Raw genomic sequence first — 16,967 nt, forward strand, 5'->3', positions numbered from 1 at the left:
ATTTACCATAAAGTAGTATGAAAGTACCATGTTTTAACCACTAGATGTCGCTATTCCTGCTATACCCTACACATCCATTTGGCTGTTCTCTTGTGCTTATTAAATAGATCACAACATTTCCATTGCAACTTTGGGTAGAAAACCAATAGATTTGATTCATGATGAAAATAAATTGTGTAGTCATACTCACATTAAGACAGTCCTCCATGAAAGCAATTCAGTTTGTACTTGTTTTAGGCTTTAATGTGTGTCCAGAAAACGTCCCCCCTGTCTGGTTCATTTCCTTCAAAAAAGGGATTAGTTGCCGTTAGACGATTCCTGGTGAACAAGCAAACCATTAGGCTACAACAGTTCTAATGGTTTCAACATTATGGGATTAATCCCAATATATATATATATATATATAACTGTTTTTATTAGGGTTGTCTTGTCACACCATTTTAGTCCCTAGCCCATTTATCCATCAAAGTCTTCATATGAGAATTACATCATAGGGATAGCCCTCTCAGAACGGTCACTTGTTGGACTATCTAAGGAGAGTTTGATTGAAGCATTAGGTTGCTAAGAGAAGGACAAACTGAATTGCTTTCATGGAGGACCGGCTTTAAATTGTGAGGATGATTATTTTCATCGTGAGACAAATTGGTTTTCTACCCAAAATTGCAAGGAAAATGTTGATCTATTTAATAAACACGAGAGACCAGCAAAATGGTCAAAACTGTGTGGTGGCATAGCAGGGACAGCAGCATCTAGTGTTAAAAAACAGGTACGTTCACACTACTTTATGGTAAATAATGCAAGTGACTTAAATTACTAATTTCTTTGATCAGGGGAGAATAAACTAGATGCACCGGGAATACATTATAGTATGGAGAAGAAATACTCCAAGCAGCAGCTCCATACCGCTTGTCAAACAGAGAACTGATACTGTATACTGGTTGTTGGATTGGCATGGGGTGCGAGTAGTCCATGGGTGGCATTGGACTATTTTTTGGGAGAATTGTCACGTCTTACTCATTGGTAGGAAGAAGTTTGGTCCAAATCAGATGTTGATTCCTAGATTTTTAGAATATTATCTGAATCCAATAAATAAATAAACATAGGGCCAATTTGGGTGCAATCAATTACCTTCATTTCTCAGAAATGTTATTTCAACAAAAGAATGTTTCAGGAATGCTAATCATATACGTTAGTAAATACAGAAACAATTTCAGAACAATCTGAGATGGTGGGTGTCAAAAATCCTCTTTCTTGTGCTTTGAGTTGGAACGACCCAAGAGAGGGAGCACCCCGCTCACCATCACGTCATGTAATTTACTCTGTTCTGGCCCATAATGTTTTATAGCTCAATCAATGATAGCAGAGTAGTCACTGATCTCATTTCACAACTCATATCCCTCAGTAATGGAACACAGAGACAAGTGCAGTTATTACCGAAGTCCAACCACAACGCATAATAATTTATCATGGGAAGAGGGGGAAGCAACAAGCTGTTGTAGTAATCCCTTTGAGTTCTAATTGAAATCCTTTAATAATCATTACGGAGAGTGAGGGGCTACGTAACATGGAAGCATTAAAAACAACAAGTAGCCTATAGCCTTTGTTCCGCACACAATTAAATGTTTATTGACTTGCAATCACAGACCCAAACATACATTAGCAGGAGAAATATACAGGAAACATGTGCTCGACAGGGAAGATGTGCTGGGCAGTATCTGATCCCAAAGAGACTCGTCTCTTTTCTCCAATATTTCAAAAGGAATTATGTATTTTGTATGCTTTATTGTGCTTTGTATTCCCACATGTTTAATCCACTTTTGTAGCAATGTATCTAAAAGTATTTTTTTCTGAGAGAAATGGACATTCATTTTATTATTGACTAATGGTTTGATCGTTCTTTATTCACCGGCCACTAGATGGCAGGCTTGAACCTTTTCATCCAAGCATTTCCCTGATCTGTGACTGCCAGGTGGGGTAACTTGAGTGCAAAGTCTCATATGCAACTTCTTTCTCTATGTAACCTATAAAACGGGATTGCTATCGCTGACATTTTCAAATAGGAGAGTACATGTTTCTTTACATTATTCAAGGGGTGCATGGATCTAGGTAACAACAATTTACCTTCCCATCACAATGAAACAGTATCGTTGAACATAATAGAAAACTTGTCCCCGCTGTGTGAAAAATACAGACTGCAAAATGACACCAAAATAAAGACACTAAACTCTATTCATCCTCACCGCTGACTCATTCATATTTGAGAATTTGGCAGTGGGCCAGGCTAACAGAAAGCCACTCAAATGGAGGGTAATTAAGTGGGTACATATTCACAGGTTAATAATTGACAGGGAACAGGAGGATATACAAAACACGTTAGGATTGACAAACCCAACATGTGTTTACAGAGTTGATCACTGGATTCAGCTGGATCAATACAATAGTCAAAACAGACAGATGGACCTACTGTAGCCTCCCTCTTTCTCTGTCACAGTTTGCCCATGCATTAGAATTACAGCTACTTGCATCCATAGAGATGCATACTGGTGACCTCCAAGAATACAATAGAAAATAGAACCGAAAGACCCATGGTTCAAACCACAAGACAGCAGCTCAGCCACTCTTCTATTGGCAGGACAACTGCAGAGGTGATCGGACATTTGCAGCTGTTCATATGACTAAAACTAAGAACGACTTCTGCTTTCCCAGAATGAGACAATTTTTTCAATATGTGCCTCCACAGAGATAGTAGCTTACAGTGGACGTGAAGGGCACGATAAGAGCAGACATTTCCCTGTGCAGCACTCTAACTGTCCCTGTGCAGGCAGCAGATGGTGTGCTGCAAATCACTTACTGCTGGGAGCAGGAAGCATCAGGTCAGGGTTTATGCTTTGAGGTCCACTCTGAACCTGGCTGATTTGATAGCACTAGTTTGCATATATGCTCAGTCTAATCAAATGTATGCAGGGGGAGGTAGGATTTGCAAAGCAGGTAGATAGACAGGACTCCCAGTCAATCATCCAGTGTAGAGGAAAAGGCTCCTAATACCATGGACATGGTTGTAGAGGTTATTACAGTGCAGTATGTTCTGTAACTAGAGCGTTATGGGCTTATATTCTTCTTACCCTGCGGTTACACAGGCAGCCCAATTCTGATATTTTTTCACTAACTGGTCTTTGGACCAATCAGATCAGCTATGAAAAATATCTGATGTGAAAAGAGCTGATGTGATTGGTCAAAAGACCAATCAGTGGAAAAAGCATCTGAATTGTTTCTCTTAGGAGTGCGTGATCAAGCAACAAATTCAAGAACACACACAGGACCCATTATGTAGGCCAATAGGGTTATATGTATTGTAATAGGTCACTGGAGCTGAATGGGGATACCCATCACTTAATAATCTCTAAATCAGGAAAACATTTTCCCTTTTAATGATAACTACATTTAAAAAATATATAAAATGCAATATACAGTATATCACAAGAACCTGAACTGTCCAATGCATGGACAGAGGCTATGGGCTACAATAACATTACACCCAGCGGAGCATGATCATGACCCCTCTGTTATAGCTGTCAAAATATCTAACACAACTGTCATATACTGAGAGATTCATTTGACCTGACTGAGAAGCACGTCTACACACAGCAGACGGCACTTGAAAGAACCAGCTCTCAAGCAGGTCTATAGCTCATCCAGGGGATGAACACACTATCATGTATGGGATTAATGCCCCTATCTATATGGTGGGAGCAGCTCATTTATTATAAAATTGTCAATATACTTTTGTCTTAACCAGCTTTCTATACAGCCATTCTATTACATGAACTACTTCACTATTTGGATAAGATTGGACAAATCACATTCAAAATAACACCTTCAAGGTCTTTTGGAATACTTTCAAGCACATTTAATGTATGCAAGTATTGCATGTGTGATGTGCGGGTGGGTGGGTGTATCTCTGCCAAGCTGACTGACAACAGCCTTGGGGCAAGATTGTGTGTAATTCTCCCATTTATCCATGGCAGTGATATGCCCATGGCATAAACATGGAGTATAATACAAGTATCTTTAACCCACTATTGTTGAAATCAAAACACCTACACAAACGCTTGTCCTGGAGCAACACAAATATCAAAAACGGATAACATTTTACTAAAAAATAAAAGATTAATCAAACAAATCTCAGGAATTGTAAAATCTGATTCCTTACGTACTACAGCTACGTGTGGAGCCAACCCCCATCCTCGCCTGCTCCCTTCTGTTCACCTTCTGTCAGTAAGCCTGATCCAGATGCATCATTACACCCGTGGCTGGCTCAGGTTGGCACTCTGTGGTTGTATGAGTGAGTGGGAGTCAGGATGCGCCCACTGGCGATGAGGTATAGTGCGGAGGTGTTATCTGGGAGGTGAACCTAATGCACTGTGACAGAAATCAGAGCTGTCAGGACCACCGTGACCAAGAGGCATAGACTGCATCTATCCAGACAAATCCACAGAGAGGAGAGAGGAGATGGCAAGTGGATGGAAGGGAAGAAAACAGAGTGAGAAAGAGGCAAACTCACAGAGAGACAGAAACGGGGGAGAGAGGAAGGGATCAAAGACTTCCACAGAGGATGGGACAGAGGGGGAGAGAGAGGAGAGAAACCCACACAGTGCAGAGGAGAGGTGGGTGGAGAGGAATAGACATCTTCCTGACACATAGAGAGCAAAGGATGTGGAGAGAGAAGCATTAATGACTGCAAACCTAGAGAGGAGAGAAAAAGGTGTGTTGAGAGAGAGAGACATTGGGGGTTTACATACATGTAGTGTATATCCCTATACTAATCGTCTGGGATTCATCAAGTAGAACACTGTCAACAAGACAATGACCACTCTATTGAATATTTCATGTTAAACCCCCAATCACCCATTGTCTGTTATGGCAGAAAGAGAGTCACAGGAGTTAAAAGAGAGAAGAGGACAGAGGGGCAGACAGCAGTCTGGCCATAGAGACCAGTGATCACAGGCAAGCCAGGCTGCCCAGAGAGGACAGAGGGACAGACAGCAGTCTGGCCATAGAGACCAGTGATCACAGGCAAGCCAGGCTGCCCAGAGAGGACAGAGGGACAGACAGCAGTCTGGCCATAGAGACCAGTGATCACAGGCAAGCCAGGCTGCCCAGAGAGGACAGAGGGACAGACAGCAGTCTGGCCATAGAGACTGGTGATCACAGGCAAGCCAGGCTGCCCAGAGAGGACAGGCTGTGCTCACTCTACCTCTGGGGAGAGGTAGAGACAGAGCTGCATTTCCTATTACACTGTAACAAATACTCAGACCTAAGAAATCTTTCTTTCCCAAAATTAATAAGAAAGAATTTGAAACTATCAATATATATATTGTTTATTTTAATATTTATTGGGTGAAAACTAAATGTGCAGTTTTGGCAGCCAAATATACGACCCCCTCCCACAACCTGGGGGACGACCAGTGAAAAGTACAATGCAACAGTAGCATTTGCCATTTTGTTTTGTCTCGTCTTGTCTTTCATGCCATGTGACTCTTCAACCATGTTAAAACTAGCCTCCTATTACTTTAATTCATTATTCTCGTTGCTGTAGTTGCTTTTAATGTTATCATTATCACTACTTCTATTATTGTTACCTTATTACTGTTAGTCAAACCACTGTTGGTATATGTATACTTTGACAATGCAAGTGATTTAACTCGCCATGTCAATAAAGTTGATGGAATTTGAGAGAAAACATAGCAGTAGTGACTAAGGAAGGAAAGCATCATTATTTAAAAGATGACAGTGAGGGAGACAGGGCTGTGCTCTAAATGACAAACAGCAGGAGGAGGGGATTGTAGGAGATTAAGTGAGCTGTGTTTGTAACATCGCAAAGCACTGCAGGATTTTTTTATAAAGCACCGCTCACATTTGGCAGACAGACAAAGCTCACAGAGCAACTTTACCAGTGGACAGAGACTGAGTGAGTGATAGAAGAGAGAGTAGTGACACCTTTGCTCAGGATTCTGTCTGGGGAAAGGGATGATAAGCTCTCACTTCGGACTGAACTGTTGGATACCTGTGGCTCGCTTAACGTGAAGTACTACTTTTGGGAAAAGGACAAGTCCTGAAGTTAGACTGAACAGTTGGATACTCGTGTGAAGGATTGCTTAGAATTAAATAGTACTTTGGGGAAAGAGACAAAACAGTCAGGATTCCGTGCTGTTTGAGTAGTTTGTTTTAGCGGGTCTTGGAGGTGTTATTATTATTAAATCAGTGCCAGCGATGCGGTTTTAATTGCTTTTTGGTGAGGACGATGACAAGCCTTTGAGTCAGTTGTACAGAGAGGGAAAGTACTCTTCAGGGAAAAGGTATTTCTTTATTAACCCTTTAGTAGTACAGGAGTGGAAGAACACTCTTGACGACACAGTCAGAACATTATGGAAAAACATGCATCAGGATATCTAAGAGTTGTTACTGCTGTGACTGTTTTCTTCCTAACCAAAATGTTCAGTTACACTTGACAATAAGATATGTAATAAGTCATGTGATAAGATCATCTTTATTTCTTTTTAAAATTCTGTATCCCCTGGATACATTTTGTTTGTGCATGCATGATAAAACTGACCTATAGATTAAAGGCTTTTTATGGTTTATACTCTATTCCATTCTCAGCCTTGTAAAAGTATTCTGACCATTGTAATGGTCACTGGTCATTGACAATCTCTTCCCACTGCATTCATTCAACCATGGTAGGTAATTTACATAACAAATATTTTTCCTCCCTAGGAGAACGGGCCAGAGCAGAATGACCTCCCTCTTCTCTCCAGACACTGTAGTGCTGCTCTGCCTCCTCCTCCACTCCACAGAGGGAACCTGCCCCTCCATCTGTCTCTGCACCTCAGACACACTGAGCTGTGGCTCCCAGGGCCTCACCAGACTGCCCCTCCTCCTGCCCCCCACCACAGTCACCCTCGACCTCAGCTACAACCGGCTGGGCTGGCTGGGCCCCGGCAGCTTCTCCAGCCTGCCCAAACTGGACACCCTCCGCCTGGCAAACAATCAGCTCACGACACTGGGCCATGGGGTCTTCCAGAACACCTCCAGCCTCCGTCACCTGGACCTGTCCTCCAACAGGCTGCGGGTGCTGGAGCAGCACTTCCTGCAGGGTCTGTGGAGGCTGGAGGAGCTGCTGCTCTACAACAACCATATCACCCGCGTGGAGGGTGGGACGCTGAGCGGTCTGAGCAGTCTCAGGAAGGCTTACTTCAGCCTCAACCAAGTCACAGAATTCCCCTTCTTTTCCATACGGGACCACAGTCATCCGTTTCTCACCATGTTGGACCTGTCCTCCAACCGTATGACCACACTACCCTGGGAGGATGTGAAGGCACTGCCGGGGTCAGTGCAGAAGGGGCTGTACCTCCATAACAACTCTCTGGTGTGTGAGTGTTCCATGTACAGTGTGTTCTGGCACTGGGAGCAGAGGGGCTTCGACTCGGTCAGGGACTTCACAGATGAGCACACCTGCCTGATCTACGGCGAGCCGCGCGCCTCGGTCCGATTCCTTCAACACTCCCTCTACTTCCAAAACTGCACAGTGGGGAAGGTGGTCTCTTTGCCCATGGCTGTTCTCCTCTCCAACCTCATGGTGAACGAGGGGGAGAGGGTTCATCTGGACTGCCAAACCTCCCTCAGAGGTAAAGAGCTGTCATACACGTGGGTCTCTCCAAATCAGGAATACCTGACCCAGACGAGCTTCAACGACACCTTCATCAACGTGTTCCCTAACGGGACCTTGGAGATCCCAGCAGCCAAGCTGAATGACTCGGGACTCTACTTGTGTACAGCCCTGGACTACAAACACATGCTGAATGCAACCAGGGAGGTGAATGTCACCGTGATCCGCCCCATGCCTGACACCTTCAACACGGGCTACACCACCTTACTGGGTTGCGTGGTCACCCTGGTAGTCATCCTAATGTACCTCTACCTAACGCCCTGCCGCTGTGGGTGCTGTAAGCAGCCCCTGCCTCCGGCCATCCCGATCCCTGCCTACGACCCAAACACCCTGGCCTCCATCTTCTCCCCCACACTGAGCCACAGGGACCCAACCAAGGCCAACATCAACAAGCGGGTGGTGTTCATGGAGCCTCTGATGGAGGAGCAGAACGGGGATCTGAGGGCCACTCTGGCCAGGGAGCAACCAGGGTTGCAGTGGGAGTGGGGCGCCAGCGGACTCTCCTAGTTAACCTATCAGAGCCTGTCGCTGACAAAGAGCACTTTAAGAATTGAGGCCATGACTTACAATAGACATGTATCAGGTGGTCTGAATGGAACACAAACATGACATCCTCGTTCCTCTTTCACTGCTGGAAGGCTTCATCTAACCGGACTATCCTCAAATGATCGCTGAGCCCTGGAGAGAGTGTGAAAGAGAGACCCTCACAGGTCTGTATAAGGGCTCTAACTAATGTTCCTCCTCTTTCCTCCTCCGTCTCATTGAAGACCAGGTTGAGTTTTGCAAGACTGTATATTTCTGTCCATGATATTGTGGAAGGTTAGAGCAAAGTTAATTGAACGGCACGAACTTCGGCACTGGAGAAATTTATCTTCTCTCCTTAAAATCATGAACTCCAAACACATTGGTCCTCCCTTCTCCCTGAAGTGTAAAAATATTGCATTGGTGTAAGCATGGGAAGATTGTAGACAGATTTCCTATTATATTTAACATGAGCTAATTCCTTTTAAATCCATAAATGGACGTGAGTGCATGAGCAGACACATTCGGGTGAAAGGTCTGGGACAGAATTGGGGAACACTGATGAAGTCCTATTGGGACATTTTGGACTTGGCTGACATCCACAAAAGCTGTTAGAGTAATAGAGTTTTTGGAATTGTATTTTTTTTTTTCCTTCATGGGATTAAAGTTAAGCGTGAGTATATCAGGTCACCGGCGAACCACACTCCCCCGCAAATATACACTACTGTTCAAAAGTTTGGGGCCACTTAGAAATGTCCTTGTTTTTGTTTTTTGTCCATTATAATAACATAAAATTGATCAGAAATACAGTGTAGACATTGTTAATGTTGTAAATGACCCTTGTAGCTGGAAACTGATCTGATTTTAATGGAATATCTACATAGGCGTACAGAGGCCCATTAGCAGCAACCATCACTCCTGTGTTCCAATGGCACGTTGTGTTAGCTAATCCAAGTTTATCATTTTAAAAGGCTAATTGATCATTAGAAAATTATTTTGCAATTATGTTAGCACAGCAGAAAACTGTAGTGCTAATTTTAAAAAGCAATACAACTGGCCTTCAGACTAGTTGAGTATCTGGAGCATCAGCATTTGTGGGTTTGATTACAAAAAGTTCTCAAAAAGTTATTTGAAACATTTAGTTCATTCATTCTGATTGTCATAAGGCTCCATGACTTTGTCCACACAGGGCATCTGAACACACAAATACATTGATGATTTTCATAAAAAAAATTGGGCTGTTTTATTTAACTGTGTACACCTGTGGTGTTCAGGGTCAAAAATAACCGGTCATTAGAAATGAATGGGTGAGACTACAATTAGTGTATAAAATTGAGTCTAGGCACATGCCCATTCATCAGATGGACACACTTCCTCTCTCAGACCCACACATGCATGCATGTTTGAGCAAACACACACACACACACACCTCACTCCCCTTCTTGGCTTCCATGGCAACCCCCACAGGAACCTTTCCCCAATAGAATCTTTCCCCCACAGGAACCACACCTGTTAGCATTTTCAGAAACAATCGCAACATCGTTTCAATACTATATAGAACTTTTCTTGCAGCTCTGGTATAAAGCTTTTGAGGCTTTGCTTACAACTCATTTTGTGGCAGCACAATGACCAAATGATATACTGTATGTGAGGCTCTTGATCATCTCTTTGATAATGACACTGGTGAGGAGGAGAGAGACCAGGAAACTGACAGTGAAGATGCATTAGAGGCGGAAGTGTCAGAAGTTGAAGAGAACACAGAATATGATCCAGACCAAGAGACAACCAATGTGGAACATTCCAGTGATGAGGAAGAGGACCCTGCTGAGGTTGTTGTTACATTCCAGTGATGAGGAAGAGGACCCTGCTGAGGTTGTTACATTCCAGTGATGAGGAAGAGGACCCTGCTGAGGTTGTTGTTACATTCCAGTGATGAGGAAGAGGACCCTGCTGAGGTTGTTGTTACATTCCAGTCAAAGAATGGGAATTTGTCCTGGTCTTCATCCCCACCTGAGAGGAAAGGTCGGCTGTCAGCTGAAAATGTTATCAGGATGACCTCAAGGCCAACAACATTCGTCATATCCTGGGTTGATGACAATATACTGCCACTATTTAAACATTTGAAATGGTTTCAAAACAAATGTCCTTGTTAAACTTTGACAGAAAGTAATCTGTGATAAATAGCACAATACGTTTCATCTGAGTATTTGTTATAGTCAAAATAATCCATACATTATGCTTTTCTACTCAAAAACGAGTTGTAGGAGCTCAGGTCAGTGAGGCCTACAGGCCATAAATAGCAAATAGAAGTTCAAAACTTGTAATGTTCACAATAACTTAAGTTGATAAAAAGATCTAACACAACATTAGGTAATAATACATATATAATGTATTTACAATCAGCTATGATGGGGCGGTCATTTTGGACGGGGAACACAAAATGAATTAACATGAAACGAACTCAACAGGAGGGTTAAAAAGATTCAGCAAGAATATGAAGACAATTTTTGCTGTAGGAAAATAGGCTACCCACACTTTGAAAGATTGGACTTCAAAAACAGTAATTCTCATGAGGTCACATTTTAATTCGTAACCTCTACAGGATCGGTGTTTCCCACCCGTGAGACAATTGAGCTAACGTAGGCTAATGTGATTTGCATGAGGTTGTAAGTAACACAAAAAACATCCCAGGACATAGACATTGATATGAGCAGAAATCTTCAATTCTTGTTAATCTAACTGCACTGTCCCATTTACAGTAGCTATTACAGTGAAAGAATACCATGCTATTGTTTGAGGAGACTGCACAATGATGACGTTGAAAAATGTATTAATAAACCAATTAGGCACATTTGGGCAGTCTTGATACAACATTTTGAACATATATGCAATGGTTCATTGGATCAGTGTAAAACATTGCACATACACTGCTGCCATCTAGTGGCCAACATCTAAATTGCGGCTGGGCTGGACTAACACATTATGGCCTTTCTCGAGCATTTCGAAGATGGTACAACAACAAAAAATTCAACGTATTATCTTTTACCAGATCTAATGTGAAATTAATGTAGGAGAATATAACACATTTCCACAAACTTCAGTGTTTATTTTCAAATGGTATCAAGAATATGCATATCCTTGCTTCAGGTCCTGAGATACAGGCAGTTAGAGTTGGGTATGTCATTTTAGGCAAAAATTGAAAAAAAGGGTTGGATCCCATACAAAATCAAATAGCTAAATGTAAGATAGTATCTTAGTACCCCTTTACAGTGACTTTGGAAAGTGTTCATACCACTCGTTTTTCCACATTATGTTACAGCCTTATTCAAAAATGTATTGAATAGCATCCTCAGCAACCTACACAGAATACCCCAACAAAGCGAAAACCGGTTTAGTAATTTTTGCAATTGTATTTTAAAATAAAACAAATACCTTATGTAAATAGGTATTCAGACCTCTTGCTATGAGACTTGAAATTGAGCTCAGGTGCATCCTCTTTACACTGATCATCCTTGAGATGTTGGAGTCCACTTGTGGTAAATGCAATTGATTGGACATGATTTGGAAAGGCACACATCTGTCTATATAAGGTTTCACAGTTGACAGTGCATGTCAGGCAAAAACCCAGAATTGAGGTTGAAAGAATTGTCCGTAGAGCGCCAAGACATGATTGTGTCTAGAAACAGATCTGGGGAAGTGTACCAAAACATTTCTGCAGCAAACTGAGCAATCAGGGGAGAAGGGCCTTGGTCAGGAAGGTGACCAAGAACCCGATGGTCACTCTGACAGAGCTCCATAGTTCATCTGTGGAGATGGAAGAACATTCCAGAAGGACAACCATCTCTGCAGCACTCCACCAATCAGGCCTTTATGGTAGTGCGGCCAGACGGAAGCCACTCCTGAGTAAAAGGCATGACAGCCCACTTGGAGTTTGCCAAAAGGCATCTAAAGACTCAGACCATGAGAAGCAAGATTCTCTGGTCTGATGAAACCAGGATTGAACTCTTTAGGCTGAATGCTAAGTGTCACGTCTGGAGGAAACCGGGTACCATCCCTATGGTGAAGCATAGTGGTGGCAGCATCATGCTGTGGGGATGTTTTTCAGTGCCAGGGACTGGGAGACTAGTCAGGACAGAGGCAAAGATGAATTGAGCAAAGTACAGAAAGATCCTTAATGAAGTCCTGAGCACTCTGGAGCAGGTTATCAGACTGGGGAGAAGGTTCACCTTTCAACAGGACAACAACCCAAAGCACACAGCCAAAACAACGCAGGAGTGGCTTCGGGACAAGTCTCTGAATGCCCTTGAGTGGCCCAGCCAGCGCCCAAACATCTCTGGAGAGACTTGAAATTAGCTGTGCATCAACACTCCCCATCCAACCTGACAGAACTTGAGGATCTGCAGAGAAAACTGGGAGAAACTCCCTAAATACAGGTGTGCCAACCTTGTAGCGTCATACCCAAGAAGACTGGATGCCGTAATATCTGCCAAAAGGTGCTGAGTAAAGGGTCTGATTACTCATGTATTCTCTCAGAAAAGCATTCATCATAAAGCTGGTTAACAGTCTTGAACCCGTTCCCACATATGCTGAGCACTTGTTAGCTGCTTTTCCTTGTCTCTGTGGCCCAACTCCTCCCAAACCATCTCAATTGGGTTGCGGTTGGGTGATTGTGGAGGCCAGTTTATCTGATGCAGCGCTCCATCACTCTCCTTCTTGGTTAAACAGCCCTTACACAGCCTGGAGGTGTGTTTTGTGTCATTGTCCTGTTGAGAAGAAAAAAAAGCGATAGTCCCACTAAGCGCAAATCAGATGGAATGGTGTATTGCTGCAGAATTCTGTGGTAGCCATGCTGGTTAAGTGTGCCTTGAATTCTAAATAAATCACTGACAATGTCACCAGCAAAGCACCACCATACTAAAGGACAGATTTCCACCAATCTAATGTCCATTGCTCTTATTTCTTGACCCAAGCAAAGTATCTTCTTATTGGTGTTTCTTTGCAGCAATTCGACCATGAAGGCCTGATTCACACAGTCTCCTCTGAATAGTTGATGTTGAGATGTGTCTCTTACTTGAACTCTGAATAATTTATTTGGGCTGCAATTTCTGAGGCTGTTAATTAACTGATGAACTTATCCTCTGCAGCAAAGGTAACTCTGGGTCTTCCAGAGAGCCACTTTCACCATAGCGCTTTATGGTTTTTGTGACTGCACTAGTTCTTGAAATGTTCCACATTGACGGACCTTCATGTCTTAAAATAATGGACTGTTGTTTCTCTTTGCTTATTTGAGCGGTTCTTGCCATAATATGGACTTGGTCTTTTACCGAAGGGGCCATCTTCTGTATACGCCCCTACCTTGTCACAACACAACTGATTGGCTCAAACTCATTAACGAAATAAATACCACAAATTAACACCTGTTAATTGAAACGCATTCCAGGTGACTACCTCATGATGCTGGGTGAGAGAATGCCAAGAGTGTGTAACGTTGTCATCAAGGCAAAGGGTGGCTACTTTGAAGGATCTCAAATATATTTTGATTTGTTTAACACTTTTTTGGTTAATACATGATTCCATATGTGTTGTTTCATAGTTCAGATGACTTTACTATTATTCTACAATGAAAGAGAAAAGAAAACCCCTTGACTGAGTAGTTGTGTCCAAACGTTTGACTGGTATTGTATATTAATTTGGCCTTTATTACTATAGCCTAGAGAAGTGCATTGAATAACAGATTTTTAAAAATTATTGCCATTCATTAAAGTCAAACAAGGTTGACATTAGTTTGTAGCACAAACGGTTCTGATGCTATAGACAGAAGTTGTCTCATCGATGATACCAAGTTCAGACAAGTCCCCTGACACTTGTGGGGGTCGTAGAGAACCATCGTGTTCGTGAGTCTCCCCTTTCCATAGAGTGGTCATAATAGTTTATAGGTCAAACCGTTTGGACACTACAGACATTCCAAAAATCAGCCTTCTCAGAAATGTCTCATGGTCTGACAAAACAACTCTCCTTGCCACCTCTCACCGCAGATGAGGAAGTGCAACGTTGGTGGATGAGGGCTTAAGACATCCAATGCAAAAAAATACATTTAAAAAAATCTCTTGCTTTAAACTGACAGATTTTGACGGTGCATCAATCGACTCTAGTGGGTTTTAATCCAATAATCCTGAATTTGTGATTCAATGAATGGAAACTAGGACACTGTAGAAACAATCTAGTGCCTGTGCACAAGCCTTCCCTGAAAACCCCAATCTACCTGTGACAGGAGTCTACCTGGTAGTAACATTTCACAGAACCCAAAATGTAACCGGTGTTGAAACTCCTAATACCACACATCTCCTATCAACTTATGTCTATAATGGTTGTTTATCTGGCATGTGGCAGAACGGAAACCTCAACAGGCGTCAACAACCCCCCCAAAAAACAAATCACCAACTGGAAAGGCCGACAAAGGCGGCATCTCTTTGATCCATCAGCACTGAACACTTGCAACATTGGTACTAACGCCACACAAATGGGAGCTGTACTGATAAACGCTATGATGGCGTGCTGCCACTTTCTCCAAGCAAATCTGAGGCGAAATGTGCTGGTTTCTTTTTGCTTTGTTCTGTTTTAATCTAGCATGCTTCAAATGACAGGCTTACATGCTGCAGTATCAGAAATGGATCAAACTAAAAAACAGAGGTGGACACACACACACGTAGAGCTGCAATAGGATAATTCAGCACAGCAAAAGCTGCTGCCTGTGAGAACATTAGGTCAATGGCAAAGAGATCAGATATTACATATGGGTGCATAGAGATTTTCATCATCTGGCCAGACACAAGGAGTGATTTCAAGGAAAAATATCTCTTCGTCTAAGCCACCACATCAAAGTCCTCTAACTAACCAATGTTTTCAGATGTTGTTTCATCTGGATGCAAACTTTAGGAAGAAAGGTGGTCAGGATAGGATTGAGATCGCATAGGATTAGATGTAATCCTTTCTATAATGTCAAGGAGATGTCACCAGTAGCCATAAATTGCAATCTGACATACTGTATCGCAAAGGAAAGCCGGTCAGATAAGTCTTTGTTTAATGTTAAATCTTTAATTAAATTATCATTGTGCAGTCTGAATCTGAGAGGGTGACGATCAGTCTTATCAAAACCAAGTCACTGCTAATTATAATCATCTTTAATCACCATAATCTTCTTCTTCTTGAACCACATCATCACAATAAATGCTTAATATGGAAATAGAGAGCACCTGATTTCATGGCATCATGCAGACATGCCCACGTAGAATGAATGCAAAGCACCAGAGTCATCACCACTCCAATCTCATGTCTAAACTACAGAGGCTGCGTTTAGACAGATCTGATATCAGTCAAAAGACCAATTAGTGGAAAAAAGATCAGAATTGGGCTGCCTGTGTAAATGCAGCCAGAGTGTGTTGGTCAATAAATGATGTCAGCACCTTTTCAAAGATGGCCCTGGACTGGGGACCAGCCACACGGGTGACACATACATATACACATACAGTACCAGTCAAAAGTTTGGACACACCTACATTGTAGAATAAGTGAAGACATCAAAACTATGAAATAACACATATGGAATCACGTAGTAGACCAAAGTGTCAAACAAATCAAAATATATTTTATATTTGAGATTCTTCAAAATAGCCACCCTTTGCCTTGATGACAGCTTTAAACACTTGGCATTCTCTCAACCTGCTTCATGAGGTAGTCAGCTAGAATGCATTTAAATTCAAATCAAAGTTTATTGATCACATACACATAGCAGATGTTAATGCATGTGTAGCGAAATGCTTGGGCTTCTAGTTCCAACAGTGCAGTAATATCTAACAAGTAATCTAACAAATACACAACAACTAACTTATACACACAAATGTAAAGGGATGAATAACAATATGTACATATAAATATATGGATGAGTGGTGGCCTTGCGGCATATGCAAGACACAGTAGATGGTATCGAATACAGTATATACACATATTAGATGAGTAATGTAGGATATGTAGACATTATTAAAGTGGCGTTATTTAAAGTGACTAGTAATTTCAAGTTTTCATAACAATCGGAAATCTGTATTTTTGGACAAATTTTTTTTTTTACACCTTTATTTAATCTCCAATAACTAGGCAAGTCAGTTAAGAACACATTCTTATTTTCAATGACGGCGGGTTAACTGCCTTGTTCAGGGGCAGAACAATAGATTGTCAGCTCGAGGATTCAAATCGTGCAACCTTACAGTTAACTAGTCCAATGCTCTAACCACCTGATTACATTGCACTCCACGAGGAGCCTGCCTGTTACGCGAATGCAGTAAGCCAAGGTAAGTTGCTAGCTAGCATTAAACGTATCTTATAAAAAACAATCATAATCACAAGTTAACTACACATGGTTGATGATATTACTAGTTTATCTATCGTGTCCTGCGTTGCATATAATAATATAATTTATTTTTAAACCTGCATATTTCGCTAAAAGAAATCCAGGTTAGCAGGCAATATTAACCAGGTGAAATTGTGTCACTTCCCTTGAGTTCATTGCACGCAGAGTCAGGGTATATGCAACAGTTTGGGCCGCCGGGCTCATTGCGAACTAATTTGTACGAATTTTACGTAATTGTGATATAACATTGAAGGTTGTGCAATGTAACAGGAATATTTAGATTTATGGATGCCACCCGTTAGATCAAATAGAATA

At 42.0% G+C, this 16,967-nt stretch overlaps 1 protein-coding gene and 1 long non-coding RNA gene across 3 annotated transcripts in view; one reads left to right on the forward strand and one right to left on the reverse strand.

Annotated features, from left to right (window-relative positions):
• LOC112222297 overlaps positions 1 to 16,967 on the reverse strand; it is a 33,873-nt gene that overhangs the window by 8,288 nt on the left and 8,618 nt on the right. The window contains exon 2 of one of the 2 annotated variants that reach the window (XR_002949130.2): positions 191 to 283. This is a non-coding gene — a long non-coding RNA (uncharacterized LOC112222297). Of the gene's footprint in view, positions 1 to 190; positions 319 to 16,967 lie in introns of both variants that reach the window. The other variant, XR_002949131.2, reaches the window with a different exon arrangement.
• On the forward strand, positions 5,895 to 9,020 carry LOC112222296 (amphoterin-induced protein 3-like). The gene is made up of 2 exons (XM_024385060.2): positions 5,895 to 6,356; positions 6,775 to 9,020. The coding sequence occupies exon 2, from the start codon at positions 6,794 to 6,796 to the stop codon at positions 8,231 to 8,233; it is 1,440 nt and encodes a 479-aa protein (XP_024240828.1). The 5' UTR covers positions 5,895 to 6,356; positions 6,775 to 6,793; the 3' UTR covers positions 8,234 to 9,020.

This window comes from Oncorhynchus tshawytscha, linkage group LG22 (genome assembly GCF_018296145.1).
Source record: "Oncorhynchus tshawytscha isolate Ot180627B linkage group LG22, Otsh_v2.0, whole genome shotgun sequence".
Classification (NCBI taxonomy): Eukaryota; Metazoa; Chordata; class Actinopteri; order Salmoniformes; family Salmonidae; genus Oncorhynchus; species Oncorhynchus tshawytscha.